Genomic DNA, 18,475 nt, shown 5'->3' on the forward strand with positions numbered 1-18,475 from the left:
CAGCAGACACGTGTTACCCTCAACCAGAAAGCCACCATCCCTGTGCAAGATCACATTTCTATTTCCCCCCCTTATTACCATGCTGTGGGTGAGGATGCTGTTTATGCCACTTCTTTCTGTTCCCTTGGTGGTGCAGATGGAGAAGTCACTTGACCTCCACATGTCTTCAGGTCTGGCTTCTCAGTGTGGATGTGTTGCTGTGTCACTTGTCGTGAGCTACAGAGCTGCTGAGCCAGGGATGTGTTTGGGGGCACAGGGTGTGGAGCAGGGAGACAGCACTGACTCATGGAGGTAAATGCTGAACTCCCCATCTTTCCCTGCCCCTGTGGCTTACAGGCTAACGTGAGGCAGCTTTCCTCCCACCTGCCTTGGGGATTTTGATGAAATATCTTGGGAGAAGGATGTGAAATATGTGTAGGGAGACAGGGATTTGGCTGGTGGTGTTTCTTATGCAGTCATGCTTTGAAAGCTGGTGGCTGAGGCTGCAAGAATCAGCAGAATCAGAAAGATTTGAATCTGAAGATCCTTCCTTAATGTCACTTAATTGCCAAGCCATTGCTTGTGCCAACCATGCCCATGATGACTGTTGTGATACCCAATCTCCTGCCTCCACTCATGAGTCCTTTGTAACATTTTTCCCCTTCTTCATGCCTCTGTCCTGGCAAAAGGAAGGTGTTTGTTTTGATTGCTCTGCCTCCAGGGCTGGCACCACATTCAGGTGCTGCTGGTCTCACATGGGGCTTCATGTGGCTTGTCCCCATTCCCCAGCCACCCACCGAAGCATGTCCATGTGGTTGACTCCCACCCTTTGTTTCTTTTCCCAAGCTGCTCTGTTCCACTGGTGTCTTCCAGCCAGAGGCCACTGTCCTGATTATCTCCTGCTGTTGTAGAGGACAGAGGTGGATCTGGGAGTGACTCCTCTTGGGGAAGCTGGGAGAGAAGATGTGCTCTGCCCTAACCTCCACACTCACACTGGGCACTAGCTGCTTTTTTTATCAAGATGAATCAGTAGATGCTGCATTTCTGCTTGTTTTAATTGATGATTTAGACTCTTGATGCAGAAAAATGGGTCTTGAACAGCATCAGCGTCGGGCTGATGTGGGGCAAGAGGCCAAGAGTTTCTGGCTGGGCACTGAGGGAGCAAGAGGGCATTGGGAGACACAAGGCAAGCTCCTTGAAAGGTCTGTGGAGCAAGTCCCACCCCAGGGCTGCCAGCCTAGGACTGAGGTGACAGGTGATGCATTTGTGAGCATCTGTATTGAAATGCAAGTAGTGTTCCTTTGCTGACCTCCAACTGGAGCCACGTCCATGCCTGGAGCTCACCGGTGAGGAGGGGAGTGTGCTGTGCTCTTTAGAAAGGGAAATATCTTCAGACCTTGGAGAGGAATTAATTATTTTGTATGCTGGACTCTTGCCTTCTGACAGATCTATCTGAATTACAGATTAACTGTCAGTGTGGGGACAGAGGGAGCCATTTCAATGAATGGCTCTCTAATTTATTACAGGGGTTGTTTGGGCCGGTGGATCGACAATGCGGCAAGTTGTCTGAGTGGGGAGCTGTGTTACGTCCTTCTCCACATCTCCCAACCTTTTATTCCTTGCTTGTTTCATCTCCCTGTTCACAGACTCTCTCTCAAAACTAATGAAGGTCCCAGCAAGGCCAGTGGAAACCCCAAAACTGCTACACTTTACAAATGAGCTGTCAGCCCTCAGAAAGCTGTGATTTCAGAGCCTTTCTCCAGGGACTACTTCTGTGACTTTTAAACAAAACCACCATCTTTATGACCAAGGGCTATAAATTTTGGAGAAAGGCATGACATCCTGGAAAACACCAGTGCATGGATGCAGCAGTTGGTAATAGTTGAGCCAAAAAGTATCAGTTCCTTTCCCATCAGTTCTGCCTGGAGAATGTCAAGGGCTTCCCTCTACTCTTTAAGTCTACAAAGGTTTTTGTAGGAACCTCCAAAACTCATTTCTTGTTGATTCTGGGCCTTGTAGGAAAGCTTAACACACCCAACACTGTTACTGATGTGAGCATCCTGGGCTAGGGAGCACCAGGGCTACCCAAACCCCAGCCTTACTTCCTCTCCCAGTTGTTCAGCATGAAGGAAAAAGGATTTGTTTATTTGTTCATGGATATTTCTGACATGGACTTCATATTCCAGAAGAGTCTCATAATATTACGGGAGCAGATTCGGGATTTAAACCATTATACAAGTTAAATACGTTTTGATTCTGTAAGCAACACACTATTTATCTTGGGATAGAATAAATCTGAGAGACTGATATCACTGCTGGAGATCATCTCAAGGAGGACTCTGGAGTGAAAAAAAAGTGCATTTACTTTTTGAGAAGTGTAAGTTTTAAATTTTCATTGCCCTCATGCATGAACTGAGGCAAACTATGAGTGCAAGGATTTTTATTATTTTTTGACCATGTAAGGATTTATCTTTTGGCCTGAAAGCAAACATCACAACTCTGATTTTAAATCTGAGTCTACAAATTTGCACCCTGAGTAAATGCAGCCGCCTGCTTGCTGGCAGGGACTGGACACATGAGGTGTCTGCTGGAAATGAACCCATTGGCATCTGCAGCCTTGATGGCTGCTCAGTGTTTTCATAAAAATTCCATTTCAAAACAAAAAGGTCAAAAGTTGACAAAAAAAGCTACAGCTGAAGACTATTTTTGTTTGAAAAATTACAAGCACTATTAATTACTGCATGAGAACCAGATGGTACTGACCAGTTCACTTTCATGGTCCAAGCAGGATCTTGAAAGAAAACCAAGAAGAAAAACACACTGCAAAGACAAAACATGTGTTGTGCCAGGTACTTTACATTTTGATCACTCCTTCCATTTGAAACCCCTGAGCACGCCAGAGTAAGGCACTTTTTTGTTTAATGGCTGATTTTTAAATTTTTTTTTTTAGCTTGACAGAATATTAAACCAAAATAAGGAGGCCTGAAAATTAATGTCTTTTTATGACTGCAAAATCCCCTGGTGTCTTGAGAGTCTCATAAACTGGATATTTGGAGAGTGGATGCACAGCTCCCTGGGCTTGGAAGGACTCTGGTTACCAGTGGAAAAAATAAACCTTCTTGGTGCAGGGGCAGCTGGGCTCCAGGGAGAAGGCAGTGGTGTCAGCACGAGGTGATGTGGCTGGAAGATAGCCTTGTCAGGCTAATTGATCTGGAGCCTTTGCCTTTCCTGCCAGGGCTGCCTGTCTCCTTACCCATAATCCCCACCTCTTTGATGGGCTGTCAGGAATATGGGACTTGGCCCAGTTTTGCATTTATCCAATAACATTATGAAATTGATAGTGACACTTCCATTGGCACTAATTTCAGGAAGAGATTGGAGCCAGAGGACAAGCAGTTTGCTCTCATGGCTGCTAAGCTTTCCAAGTGGATCAAGATGACCCAAGACTGATCTTGCAGTGGCCAAGGCATGGGAAGGGAAGTGGTGGGAGGGGGATGGAGGCAGCTGGTGGACTCAGAGCTAATGAGAAACACGCCTAATGCTTGTCCTCAGCCTGCAGTGGTCCTGGCTGGTGGGAAGCATATTCTGCTGCCCTGGCTTGTGCTGCAGAGCTGCTGCTGGCAGGGCTTTGGCTCCATGGATGGTGTTTGTTAAGCAGCATTGGGCATCAGTCTCTGCAAAGGTCAGGAAAAGCCTCAGGCAGGAGGGCAGCAGTGGTCCCAGCTGTTGACTTTCAGGCCTTCAGTGATTCTCGCTGTTTAAAGCATTTTCTGGCACAGGGTCAGGCCTGTGCAGCATCACACTCTTGGCTCAGGTCAGTGATCCAGCACCAGGCTGGACATGCTGGTGGTGGAGCTGCCAGTGGCCCCCTTGCCAAATACCACTGGGGGCCCTTTTGTGCTAAGAGAGCTCCACACTGGCTGGGATAGATAACACACCCCAGAGCTGGCCACAGTGTGGAAGATGATGCAGTTGCCACAGCCTTAATGCACACCATGTGCACGTTCTTTGCCATCTGAATTGCAGAATGGATGAAGACGTAGCTTATCCCCATCCCTGGAAGTGTTGAAGGCCAGGATAAATGGACCTTTAGCAACTTGGTCTAGTGGAAGGTATCCCTGCCCATGGTGGGAGGTCAGAAGTAGATGATCTTAAAGATTGCTTCCAACCCAAAGCATTCTGTGATTCTATGATTAAACCACTTCTCCTTTCCTCTCTATCTGGCACCAAAGTTTGGTTTGAGGTGGAGCAAAGCATCACCTTGGTGCTGAGCTGCAGTTTGCTTAAATGACCCCTTGACACCTCGTCAGGCAGCCCTTTCCTCATTCCCACGGTTCATTTCCATTTTGACCCAAGCAATGGCTTGGGGGGAGTGTTTATCTGTTTGTCACAGTCCCCCTCTTCCATGGCTGGAGGCCAGGAGAGAGGATGAAAAGCCTTAGGTTGATGATAAATTAGAAATGCAGAAAAAGAAAATGTGTCTGCTCGGTGCTGAGCAGGCAGCCCTGCTCCAGGCTTGGGCCTTTGTGTGGTGTCACTCTGGATGCTCACGAGGAGGTGAAACACCACCAGGGCCATGTGTGGTAAATCCAGCTATGGGGTCCCGAGGGGGCTGCTGCCTTTCTCATGTCACTGTGTCAGTGGGACTGTCCCCCTCAGTGGATCTGGGCACGCCTGGCTGCCCATTAGTGTCCATCACAGTGGGGTGTGAGCGGGCGAGCATCTCCCTTCTCACAAGGGTTGACGTGACCCTGGGCTCAGCAGGTGCCACTGAGCACTGCTCTTACACAGCCACAGCACATTTCTCTGGGAGATCTGTGACGCCTCCCTCACAGAGCAGAGGGAGACCTGTGCTTTGGACTTGCAGCTCCTGAAGCTTGTCACAGGAGGGACCAGGAGCGAGGAAGCTCCTGCACGTGAGGGCTGCGGAGGTGCTGGAAGCTCCTGTGGAGAAGCTGTAGGAAATGCTGCAGTATATAAAGCGTGTCTTGCGAACAGAAGAGATTAGAAAGCTGATATGATGTTATTCCGATTGATTTTGCTGTTGTATTTATACCTGGAGGTAAAGAGCAGACATACTGGAAATCAATTGGCCCCATGCTCTTCCCAATCTCTCTGCAGCGCTGTTCGAATGAAATGCTTATATCATTTTTACGGTGTGTCTGTGATAGGGATGAGTGAGCTAAGAGATTAATAGATGCTGGTGAGGCCGTTGCCCAGGCACTGCCTGGCTCCTGCCTTGTAAAGCCTGTGTTGCTCTGGAGTTCAAGGTGCCCCCGAGGTGACAGCTTGGTGACTTTGCTTGGGGAAAAAAAAAAAAAAAAAGGCAAATCTAGTCAAGAGGAACAAAGGGTGGAGAAAGGTGAATGGCAATAAGCCTGTGATTTGGGGCAGGCAGGATGTTGCTCATCTCTGGAGCTGATGGGGCTGGATGGAGACCTGGGAGCAGGAAATGAGGTTTGCTCTTCAAATGGAGCTGATCCCTTAGAGAGGGAATTGTACATTGACGATGAGGCAACAGGGATTTGTTTTGATGTACTGTAGTTCATCCAGTACCCAACAGCCACCCATCCTGCCTCATCAGCCCTTCCTGGACCTCAGCCTTGGGGCTGGGGCAGCAGGGCCATGCAGGGATGTTGTCCACACACAGATGCTGCATTCCTGGTGTCCCTGCTCACTCCTCCTGCCTTATCCAGGTGCGAGTTTCTCTGCTGCTGCTGCCTCTGCCATGCCAAGGTGCCATCACAGCAGGTTTCTCTGCAAGGATAGATGTTTGGTTTGCAGCTGGCTCATACAACTTGCATGGAACATGCATGCCTGGCAGTGGGGAAAACATCTTGTTACCAGCAAATGGGAGAATATGGGTGGGAGGAATGGTGGAAGGTGATGGATATGGTCTGAATGCCAGCACCAGCATTGCCAGACTAAACACTATCTCCCTCCCTGCAGTGACAATTGAATAAAAATTACTTTTCTCCCTCTCCTGTTGCCTGCATTATTTGCTAGTTGTTTCACCTGATCTCAGCAGTGAAAATCTTTTTATCTTGGCAAATGAACCAATTTCCCATATGTTATAGCATGGGAGTAGGTATTGGATTGTCAATCCCTCAGGCATCAGTAAATACTTGCATTGCAGGTTCTAAAATATTCTTCTGGTTCTCCTGTGGCCTGCTGGTCAGACACTTTGTGAGCTGAAGATGTTTGGTAACGCTGGGCTGAAGTTTAAGCCTAGATGAAGAAATTCTTGCTTTGCTTTCCTGTGAGTGCTGGCTGTCTTTGCTGTTATGCATGGCTCTGGCTTGTCAGATCCCACCCTTTTTAATTATCAGGTTGTATTACCATTTTTACTGTAAGCATTTTCTGTTTCTTGTTCTGCTGGATTTATGCATTTGTGCCGTCACATGCATTGACTTTATATTTTATATGATTTGATCTTAATGTTTCCATTCCTGAGTGTGAGTGCTTATAGGATTGGTGTCTAAGCTCAATAAATAAACTTGAGAAGGAGTGGTAAGGGAAGGACATGGGAGGAGTGAGGGAGTTTGGACATCCTCTACAGCAGATGGAGTGATGCTCCAAAGAGGACTGCCAGGATGGCTGGAGGCTGGAAAGGGTGAAAGGGGGGATGTACAGGGCTGCTGCAGCCCCTCTGCCCTGATGCACCCCCTTTTGTAGCAAGAGCTGCCTTCTCCCTAATGCAATCACCTGAAAAAAATCAGAGAGAGAAGGAAATGTCAATATGTAAAGATGGAAAGGGGCGTCTGTAAATGGCAGTATTTTGGCAGCGTTGCATCAGGGAAGAAAGTGCTTTAAGGATTGCCTGTGTAGGGATCGCCCACTGACAGCGGATCTGACAGCTTTTTTATATGATAATGCATCTGCAATGTATAAGGGGCTGGAGGGTGCAAGTGGGGGAGGAGACACTTGTCCAACCCAAGCAGTGGTGGGTGCAGAGATCCCAGGCCTGTCCCTTCCTTTTACCATAAAGTTCAGAGGGATCTTCATCTCCTTGAGATCATCAGGATCTCAAACCCGTCATGTTGTTGAGAAGGAAAAGGGATTGCTGTTTGCTCCTGTGTTTTTTACTGGAGGGGCTGGGAGCTGAGGATTTGGACTATATCCCTTTAAGAGTTCAGATTTATGTTCTTGATGTCTTCATCCGCCTGCAAAGCTGAAGGATTTGATTTTTTATTGTGCTGTTTCCCCAAAAGCTGATGGCAGAGTCTGTGTGCCCTGGGCTATGGCAGAGAAGGGATTGGCACCTTTGGAAGCTCCTCAGCCACCACAGTGGTGTTCAAACAGGGGCTGTGCTGTTGCAGCCAGCCTCTGCAGCAGTGCCCTCCAGGTCCATTGGCATCATACAGGGATAGCTTGGGGTGAATTTGGGCCATGGAGATGGAATTGAGCTGTATGGATGTGGGAAATGCTGCTTGGCGACAAAGACGGCGCTGAGTGCTGGAATTAGGAGGGAGGTCTGGAAAAAACCCATTGTTTTACACAAGTGAGGGGTCTGCTGTGGCTCAGGGGAAGAGCTGCCACATGATAGACCACCCTGTGGTTGGGACTGGTGTCTCTGGGGATGAAAAGTGGCTGGTTCCCATTGTAGGAGGGCAGAGAACAAGCTGGAGCCTGTGGCAGGCTGGCTCCAAACAGGCCCCGCCTAGGCACCAAGCTCTGCCTTGGCTCCCTGCCCACATCTGTCAATAAAAATTAAGAAATTGATTTTCTTTTGTTTGCCTGAAAGGACGAGGCTCTCTTTATGAGACAGTAAATGCAATCTTGCTCTGAGCATGGCTGGATTTTTAATTGTATTTATTGCGCTTTCGCTTATTCTTTTATGAGTTTCAGTTCCTCTCATTGCTAGTGCAGAGATCAGCCCTGGGGTGTGGGTTGATTTCAGCTCCAACAAAAGGTTGGTAATTTTTTTAAGTTTCTTTCTAAACTTGTTTGTTTTCCTGATAAGCTGAAGTTTGAGGTTATTTTTACCCTTGTTTATGTGCGTAGCTCTGAGTTCTAAAGCTGGGCTGAGAGATGTAGCCTTGGAATCATCTACTTGCCAGTTGGTGATATGACCTTTTGAAGAACAGAATTTAAGATTATGATTGGGGAAATATGGAAGTGCCAACAGGGGTTTGGAGTCAGAGGAGGAAGGGATTTTATATACTATATATTGGAATTTAATGAGGTCTGTGCTTGCTATACAATGCATGGTGACCCACTTTATTAGGAGAGCTTTTTTTTTTCTAGTTATGGGTCATATACAGTTCCTAATTAAGTAGGTTAATTATATGGCTTCTTTATATTACAAAGGAAAGTGGAGATGGCACAATTAGCTCTTGCAGTGATCATTTTTGATCAAAAAATGGTGTTCTGCACAACAGCTCCCAGAGGTGTGGGTGGGGAGAGGGGATTGCCCTGCAGCCCTGAACACTCTCATCACTCTTCTCTGCCTCTGAAAACTTTGTTTCTGTCCTGAGCCGTTGGCCTGGGAGGTGCAGGGAGTTGTCCTATCTGAAACCATGCTGGAGACCAGAGCTACACCCACAGTGCCTCTGACGCTGCCCAAACTATTCTGCAGCACTGCAGAGACCCCTCCTTGGAGTGTCTTTGGAAGCATCAGGAAGGGAGGATGCTGAGGGCTCTGGCTCCAGGTAAAAAGTGCTGCACCCTGTGAGGGCTCTGAGCAGCATCACTCCCTGTAGCTAAACTGTCCTTGAAAGAAGTTTCTTTAACCTCTCCCTCCCCAGCCTGGCAGTGGCTGAACCCCCACAGCATCCCTGGGTTATCTGTTCCAGTGCTCAACCAGCCGTACCATGAGGCATCAGGGAGAACATCCACACTCTAATCTCCCTCAGTGCAATTTAAACCTATTATTTCTTGTTTTATCCCCAGTGGACGTGGAGAACAGCTATTATATTTCTCTTTGCTGCAACCTTTTACATATTTGAAGGCTGTTATCACGTGTCCCTTCAGTCTTCTCATCTGAACACAAAGCATAATTCTTTCAGTTTTCCCTTCGAGGTCATGTTTTCTTCACCTTCAGTTGCTTTTGTTGCTTTGCAGAGGTTACTGTAATGGCAAGCTGGAGTTTTTGTTGTTTCTTCACCTGTTTTTGCCTTGGGGCATTCATTCTGTTGCAAATATGTGAGAAGTGACCATTATCTTCTCTAATCTATGGTTATTTATACAGTACCCTATATTCCTGAGCCTGTTTTATCATAAAGTATAGCTCTTAGCCTTGATAAATAATTTCCCACTATGATATGATCTTGCAAACAGGGGTCCCTAAGCTATTTATTACTATTATTATTTGCTTTATTTTTCATGAGTAACAAGCTGTCTGTATAACACTGTGAATGAACCAGGCAATTCACAGAAATGAACTGAAAGCTGTATCCTGCTCACAGAGCTTCCAGGTAAACAGGGAGGTGAAGGTAAACACCGAGCCAAACTCCAGTTTAGCCAGGGGGAACAGTACTGGTCAGAGAATGAGAGATTTTCTGAAAAGCAGAGGTTTTGGGGGAATCTGGAGGAGTGTTTACAGAGATGATAATGCCAGGGTGGATACAAAGAGATGAGATGAGCTGGAACATTTCTGGGATGGATGGATGGATGGATGGATGGATGGATGGATGGATGGATGGATGTATGGATGGATGGATGGCTGGATGGATGGAGGGTAGCGGCTGGGAGCCTGGGGGAGAACAGAGGGTGGAGATGAGGCTGGGAATGGTGGTGTTTGAGTGAGGTGTTTTTCTCAGGAGAGAGGAGTTGGCTGTAGAGGAGATGTGGGAGGGAAGGCGGAACAGAATTGCTGCTTGTGGCGTTTCCAAAAGCAACATTTCCAAGCTGCCTCACTGCTCTTTGGTGAACATCAGATGAGTTTGGTCCTGATTTCCAGGTCGTTGTGGCTGACTCCCCCACTGGCATTGTGACGGGGCTGCAGTGGTGGCTGCTTCTTCCCTTGGGGTAACCCTGGGCACCCCTAACATCTCCCCAGCCTTTCCTCACAGGGAAAAGGAATGATGGAGTGCTTCCATCACTGCTGCTGGAATTGCCTCCTTGTCAGGAAAACTGCATGGGGTTAACATGGGGAAAAAAACTCAGTTGTTTCAGACTTCTTAAAGTTTTAACAAATAGAGCCTTTCTATAGTTAATATCTGTAGTATGTTTGTCCATAATGTAGGCTGAGTTATTCACAAAAACAGCCACTGTTCTGAAAAGCTCTGAAATATTTTATATAATGTTTTAAAATCATAGGATGGTATGTTAGGAATTACTCCAAGCCACATTTTTGTCTATTATTATACATTTTTACTATACAAAACTGTCTTCTTTTATATCTCTCTCTGCACATTTCCCTGTCAAATGGAAGGTAAAGTTAAATTTCTAAAATCTGTACTCTCCTTTTTTTTCTGCCTAATTTTTTCCTTTACCCTTACCTGGAAAATGCACTGGTGAAACCAGTGAGAATTCTTCCAAATAAAGCTATTCATCAGCATTAGACATCAGAAAACTGGACCTCTTTGCCTACTTAAAAGCAAAAAAAATATGCTATTGCCAAGATAAATTCAAAAATTTGAAGTTTAGGTAGCTGCTTTATTTCCAGGAATTGCTAATGGCAGAGTATGTTTTGAGTCAGGGCAATAGTCACACCTATAAAAGTGATTGGTGGCTGTTTGATATCCACGATGTTTTTAAAGTTTGTCTCAGGCTTGTACAGTGAGTCCAGCACTCATCTGAGTCTCAGAGTGACAACACAGAGGCTGTGAGCTTTGAGGGAACTGGATCTCAGCAGTGACCTGCTAGAAGAGATGGGAGTAGGAGAATTAATGTGATAAAGCAGCACGACTGTGGCTGTAGGAATTAATGTTGTCCAGATTTATACTCCCCCACCACACCCAAAAACCCCACAACCTAATAGAGAAACTTGGAGAAGTCCTCAACTGCAAATTGCCTTTAATCAAATTACATCATTTAGAGGATATTGGGATTAATTATATGTTCTAGGGCATGTCAAATCAGTGCCTACAATCACCAGAACTGTTTTGGAAAGCTGGAAGGCTAATGCAGTGAATCTGTTGTAAGTGTTCCTTAGGACTCTTGGGAATGTGATTTATTTCAGTTTTTTTCAAGACCTGGAAGTACAGTTGGAGGCAGTAAGCTGTCCCTGGATTACTGCAAGGGTAGAATAGTAGAATACACTTAACATATTGTGTTCTCCCTGTGTCTGCCTTTGCAGTTCTTGGGGTTTCCCACTTTTGCAGAGATGTGAAGGGGTTGAGATGGACAATCAGAGTTCAGCTCTGAGGCTTTTGAGGGTTGGCAGATCTTGTAAATGGATAAGCTTGGTGACATTGACCTGAACTGGGTGACTCAGAGGCTGAGTCCATTCATGGGGCGCAATGTTCATTGTGAACATTGTGAGGAGTGAGGATGCAGCTGTGGATCAGCTGAGATGTGCTTACCGCTTGCCTCAAAGATCTTGGATATGTTTGGAGATGAAACTAAGATAACACATGAAGAAAGTCCTCCTAAGGAGTAAACCACAGAAAAAAAAAAAACCAAAAAACCAAAAAACCCAACCCTGTGGAGTGTAAAGAAGGTCAAACTCTGGGTCTGTTTATTGCCAGGGAAATGGCCACAGAACATTGGCTAATAGATGCTTGCTGTGCTTGTTTTCACAAGTACCCAACCTCCTGGATTGTCCTCTGCTCTTTTAGATGTAGCCATGCCCCTTCAACCTGCCTGTGCTGGAGGGACACTGCCATGTGTTCCCTAAAAATGAGGAGGTGCTGAGCAAGCAAGAACAGCAAGTGTCAAATGCTGGCAGGGATTTGTGAGTCCCTGTAAAGCAGATCCTCAGCAGGGTCTGTGTCAGCCTGGTGTTTGCACCATGGTTGCTTACATCCTCTTGGCTCCTTGGCACAAAGGTGGGGTTTCTGCTCTCAGAATAGAGGGCAATGAAAACTTCCTTCACACAGAAACACAGAGTGGTTTGGGTTGGAAGGGACCTTTAAGATCAGCTACTCCAACCTTCCTGCCATGGGCAGGGACACATTCCATGAGACCAGTCTGCTCAAAGTCTCATCCAGCCTGACTATAATTCATCAGAGGCCTTTCACCTCCCCTTGCCTGAATGAGGTACCATTCTTTGGAGCAATGCCTAGGCTTCTTAAGGAAAGCAGGAAGCTCTCAACAGTCCCTCCCACTGCAAGGGAGCTCTTTATGGTCTTCCCTCAGATTATTTACACCAGTCTATGCCAGTTGATATTTTTATTATGTTTTTTGAAGTGCACCTTGAAAAGCAGAGTTCTCCCCTTCCCACCACAGCTGGGCCAGCCAGCAGTGCAGGGTGTGGCTGAAGGAATGTGCACATCATGCAAAACCGAGTCCTCCTGGTTTGTCTGCAATGAATTTTGACATTGCGAAGGAACAAAAGTCATTCAAACCAAAACTGCCCCTTTGCTTTTTGTGTTTGGAGAAATACACCATGTGCAGTCCCTACAGGGGCATCTTGCATCACGAGCTGAATTTTGCCTTTGCGCCTCAAGAGCTGGAAAGTCACGCGGGCCCGGGGAGTAACGTTAAAAAAGCCAGAACCTGCCAGAAGGAATTCACAGTAAAGGGCGAGAGCTTTCTTCCTCGTGACTAAAACACCTGTCACAGCTGCCAAGACTCTGCTAATTACACAATAACTTTATTATATCCCACTTGGAAGAACAAACAATACTTGAAGCTCCAAAAATGAGCAGCCTTTAGACTAGATTAATGTAGGCAGAATGGCTGCATGGAGCCGGTGTTCGCCTCGTCCTCCCAGTAGCTCTGGAGAGTAAAATGGCTTGAAGAGTCCCCTCTTTGTTGCCAATGCTACATAATAAAGTAATTGTGCAATTAGAAGCAGATTACTGATGGGAGATGAGCATTTTTTATGCAGTGTAGGTAAAAGGCTGTCTGCTCTGAATAAGTTGAAAGCCTAACTGCAGCGTCTCTGCTCCTTTTTACTTGAGCTTCTGGTAGTCCCTGGTAACATCCAGATAGAAGAAAAGGAAAGTCACTTTTTGAGTGTGGATTTTCTTCCCATGTTAAAATATTAAAAAGGTCTCATGCCAGACTTCACTGTGGTCCCTACCTTGTCCAACACCAATGCAGCAAGAATGGCTGAAATGTGTATTAGAGGTTCTAATACCAAAATAAAACATAAGGGATAGAAGCCTTCCATTGCTCCTATCTTGTATGCCTGACTGCTTTGCTTCATTTTTTTTGCCTGTCTGCTGGTGCTGTGAATTTTGGGGATCAAGAGGGTAAGGGGAAGATGCTGCCATTTGTGGTAGTGGTGGTGGGAATGAGCCTGAGCTGGGCAGGATCTGTTCCAATACATTGTGGGTCCCTGTAGGCATCAGCCTGACTGAAGGGCTCAGTGAGTTTGTTCAGGAAAAGCTGCAGGAGGGCAAAAAGATGGGCAACACACTGGGCAACAGACATATCCAAATATGGATTTGAGGTGAACTAACTCTTTGGGGATGGTGATTCTGCAGTGTAAGCTTGGTTATGATTTCTGCCAAGCTTGTGATGCCAGAGTATACAGGCACCACAGCAACTGCTCTCTCATGACAGCCTTAGGAGAGGACTTTTTGCATGACTCACCTCTGATGCAGTGTCACCTGTATCAGCTTAACCCTTTGGGATTTTTAGCCTGGTACCTCAAAGCGAAGAAGGAAGGAAAACTTGAGATGTCTTCCCTACCCTGTGAGTCTCCCAGGGAAACTAAGCCCGGGGATGGAACAACTGGCAGGAATGCTGTCACAGACATCTTTTATGAAAAATCCTTTCCTTAGGATTTTTTCTCCTGAGAAGCTGAGAGACCTCAGGAACAAAATGCAAACAATGATTATCTGCTGCTGTGAAATGCAACAGGTGGATCTTTGATTGGCCTATGTTGGTTGTTTCTAATTAATGGCCAATCACAGCCCAGCTGGCTCGGACAGAGAGTCCGAGCCACAAACCTTTGTTATCATTCCTTCTTATTCTTTTCTTAGCTAGCCTTCTGAGGAAATCCTTTCTTCTATTCTTTTAGTATAGTTTTAATGTAATATATATCATAAAATAATAAATCAAACCTTCTGAAACATGGAGTCAAATCCTCATCTCTTCCCTCAACCTAAGACCCCTGTGAACGTGGTCACGTAACGCTGGGACAGGCTGGTGATGATCCATCCATGAGCATGCGATCAACAGGCCTCCCTGTCCTCTGCTGTCCCTGACGGGTGCGTGTGCTGTCTGCAGGTCCCGTGGCAGTGATCAGCGGCGAGGAGGACTCAGCCAGCCCTCTCCACCACATCAACCATGGCATCACAACGCCCTCATCGCTGGACGCCGGCCCGGACACGGTGGTGATCGGCATGACGCGCATCCCCGTCATCGAGAACCCCCAGTACTTCCGACAAGGTCACAACTGCCACAAACCAGACACGTGTGAGTGCCCCCACCAGGGCTCAGGGGTGGGCTGGGGGGCTGGGGGAAGGAGGGTGGGGAGGGAGAGGTTAAGAGGATGAGGAAGAAGAGAAGGAGGTTTTTGAGGAGAGTGGGTCTTGGTATGGTCCAGAAACCAAAGTGAATCTCAGGTCTCAGAAATCACAACATACATGTAGATGCTTCCAGAAAAGACTTTCCACTCTCACCTTCACCTCCCTTCACCCTCCCTCTGCCACCCACCCGTCACCTTCCCCACCCCTGCCTGAAAGTGCCATTCCAAGCCGGGCTCTTCCTCATCAGCTCCAAGCATGAGGTCCCAGGTGTGAGCAAGAGCCCCCTGGGAGCGTGGGGATGGATGTGACCCCTGCTTGGCTGGGGAAAGGACCTGCCTCCCCTTCCTCCTCCAGCAGTTTCCCAGTCATGGGGCTGCCTCTTTGGCTCCCCAAAGGGCCAGGGGGAAGCTCAGGATACATGGGTATAGGTGTGGCAGATGCCTGGAGCTATCTTTGTCTCCAGGAATTTTAGATGCTGGATGTCTTGTTTTTATGGGCCTCTGTAAAGCTTCTGCATCTTTCCTGTATAAAATTGGTTCATGAACTGGGCTCATTAGACTAGCAGGAGGTGATCAAGTGTCCCTCTCCATGTTGTGTTTCTAAATTCTGAGCATAAAAGAAAAGTGCTGTGTAAAAGGATGCTTTTCTGGGAGTCCTGCACCACTTCCCACGCGAGTGGTGGGATGCAGCCTTCCCCAGCATGCGGCTCACAGGCGGTAGCTGAGCTCTCCCAGGCCTCTTACCAGCTCTGACATGCAAGCTGAGCAATGCAGGAGGTTTGGGTAACGTTCCTCTCTTGCTATTTCTCATCCTTTTGGTGTTTCTTGGTTCCAGGTGGAACTGAAAAAATAAAAATCCTGCAAAACAAAAGGTGAAAAGCCCTCAGCTTGGGCTATCTCTGTGGCCCAGCCAGAGGCAGGGAGTGCTGTGCTGATGTCACCTCTGCTCTTCTCTTGGCTGCTGCTGACTCACGGGGGCAGGAGACAGACCCCAGCCCCTGCAAACAGGGAGAAGGCCCATCTCCCAACCTGCAGGAAGCCATGTGGCATTGAGTGCTCAGCAGGAGCACACTGCTCCTGGCCTCCATCAGGGGAAGGGGAGCTGCAGCTGCTGCTCCCACAGAGGTATCCCTTGGGCAGCCCCCCCTGTGCACCCTCATGGGTCCTGCTGACTTGTGCCCAAGCCCTTAGCACCGTCCTTCACTTGCCAGAGCGATGGGATGTACCCAAAGAACGTGCCTGGCTTTCCCTTGATTTTCATTTCAATGTGCTAAATTTGGTCTGTTTGTAGAGAGGGGAGGAGGAGGGCGGTGATTAGGCAGGAGTGGAGAAGCTGAATGTAGCGTGGTTTTTCTGTGCTGTTAATTATATATTTTACATTTCTTATAGCACCTCATCTCAAAATGATTTACAAACTCTGATGGCTTGGGAGGGAGGGCTCCCCCGCTTTACTTTTTCTTCCTTTTCCCGCTGTGCTGTCTCAAATCTCTTTAATCTGCACGCTGACCATTGCAAGACATGGGTGCTCTTGAGGCTGTAGCAGAGCTTAAACCTCAAAGGATTAAGTTTTGCTCTGAGCCTTTGCCCTGTGGCACTTGTCAGAGCTGGGTGGGCTGCAGGGGAAGTCACTCACAGCAGGATTTGACCTCAGAGCTTCACGGGGCTGTTTGAGTAGGATCTGAAGGGTTCACAGAGGTGCTTGGGGGGGCATCTGGAGGCGCTTCTCCTGTGAGGGGTGCCACAGGAGGGAATGCTCCAGCTTTTCCAGGACTGCAAGGCAGTGGGGCTAAAACCAAACCCCACAACGCTGGTACTCCCTTTGGGGGATAATAAGAGGCAAACTACAGATGGGTGCTTTCATGTTGAAAACCCTAATTTTTTTAGATTTATCATTTGTGGGGCAAAACCCAAGCCTTGACTCCTCAGGCAGAGTTGAATTTGGTGTGTGTTTTGTGTTTTAGTCCCCAGGCTTTAACTTGGTCAAAAATTTCTGACTTCACTGGTGGCTTTGCTTGAGGCTGGAAAGTTTCATAATTCACCTATTAAATTAACCATGCTTTGGGGAGCTTTTGCTGTAAGGGGTTTGTTTGCTCTGATGTGCTGTACTCAACATAAGCCTGGGCTGCAGAATATTTGTTGCTCCTGTTCTCCCCGTGGTTGTCATGCTGGAGGGTTTTTCCCTCCCTCTGTGCAGAGCTTGGACACAAACATTTCTCCCTTTGCTGTCACTTCTAAAGAGAGCTCCTCTGGGCTGGGGAGTGCTTCTATGCCCAGCTGAGCCTGTACAGATGCAGACTCCTCACTCCACCACCTCCCCCAGAGCTGCTGCCCAGCTGTGAGCAAAGGTGTTCCGTGGCACCCAGCATCTCTCCTTTGCACTGAGCTGTTGCTAGAGCAACACCTTCAGCAAGCATTTTCCCTCTCCAACATGAAGCTTTTCTCCTTCCTTCCTCCTGCAAGCATCCCAGTGCTCTTGGATGCTGCCTGGGTGGAGGACATGCTGATACCCATTGCCGTGCTGCAGCGAGGGGAGCAAACTCTCTGTGCTTAATGCAGTATTAATAGTACATTGATGTGATATAGATTTCTGTCACCCTCCATACTAGCAAGCATCACTTATCACGCAGGGATGAGGGATGTTTATTCCCAGCCACTTAGCTCTGCATAATGGAATTGCAGCTGAAATATGGAGAGCAGCTCCCTGCCTGTGGAGCTGGAGGCCTCTTGCTCCCTCTGTGCAGTGCTGTCCCATGGGATCTTCTTCTCAATGTGTCCCCAAGGAGACAGAGACCTATTCTTCACTGGGAATGTGCTGTCCTCGTGTCGATGGTATGAAGGGCACAGGAACCAGCCCTCACTTCTGGCTTTCTGGGGTTTTTGCAGTTGTCTCACCCTCTTTCTGCCGCTGCCTGACTTAGTGCAGAGGGGGAACAAGCTTGACTCAGAATTCTCTTTCCCTTCCTGGGTGAGGGGTTCTCAAAGAGGCATGGAAGACACCAGCACCACTGTGTTTTCTCATGTTAAAGCTTTTAGTTGTTGAGAAGATGCTCCCCCATCTCTGTGCTTTAACTCTGGTCCGTGCTGGGTTTGCATCCTGTCCTTGCTTCAGCTGTCCTTGGCCCTACCTGGAGGGTTAAGAAAAGAGTTTGGCAACGTGGACAGTCCAACCACAAGTGGATTTCAGAAGAATAGGCCAAAAAGGCCTTTTTCTCCCGATCTTGTGCACATGGAAGAGAAACCAAGTTCATATCTGCTTGGCAAAGAGCAACAGGTTGTGATGAGTTTGCACCTCTACATCTGGAAATAAACAGATCAGAGGAGAAGAATGGGATTTGTGGCAAGCACAGTGGGCAGAGAAAGTGATGAGGATGAGAGTTTAGGACCACCTAACATCAGCTAATGGTCAGAGGTTTTGGTAATGCAAAACACGATCCAGTCTACCCCCATCTGTGGCCAGAATTTGGCTGTTTGTCCTTCTGGCCAGGCCTGGCAGTAACAGCAGCTCCTTATGTTACCTCCCTCTCTTGAAGTTCAGGATTTGAATTCCCAAAATTCAAGTTTTGCAATTATGAGTAGCTGGAGATTTCTGTGGTGAAATATTGGTAACGTTTCAGAAGAAACATTTTGGAAGGTCGTTTTACTTTAATAATAGTAATTAAGTAGTAATTAATTCTAAGCACAATGCATCAGATGCAGATTAGTTCTTGGATCTGATCTCTTGAGCTTTAGTCAAATGCCACAGCACAGTTTTGGAGTTGTTCAGTTCCCTTGTATTTCTCATCTAACAAAACAGGTCTTCTGGAGAATTACACAAATTGGAGACAAAAATCCAAACCCTGATGGAGAAAATTGATCTGGGGGGCAGATCCCCACCTGCATCCCAGCAGTGGATGCTCAGTTGCAACAAGTATTGTGAAGCTGAACTTTTGGGGCAAATTCTTTGATTTTGAGGGAGGATTTTGCCAGCCA

The 18,475-nt window shown here is 47.2% G+C and overlaps 1 protein-coding gene across 4 annotated transcripts in view; it reads left to right on the forward strand.

The window, feature by feature from the left end:
• Nucleotides 1–18,475, forward strand: part of NTRK3 (neurotrophic receptor tyrosine kinase 3) — a 216,885-nt gene that overhangs the window by 98,045 nt on the left and 100,365 nt on the right. For all 4 annotated transcript variants that reach the window (XM_030955024.1, XM_030955027.1, XM_030955023.1 and 1 more), the window contains one exon: nt 14,266–14,454. In XM_030955024.1, coding sequence (XP_030810884.1) covers nt 14,266–14,454 — 189 coding nt within the window. The remainder of the gene's footprint in view (nt 1–14,265; nt 14,455–18,475) is intronic.

This window comes from Camarhynchus parvulus, chromosome 10, assembly GCF_901933205.1.
Source record: "Camarhynchus parvulus chromosome 10, STF_HiC, whole genome shotgun sequence".
Taxonomy (NCBI): domain Eukaryota; kingdom Metazoa; phylum Chordata; class Aves; order Passeriformes; family Thraupidae; genus Camarhynchus; species Camarhynchus parvulus.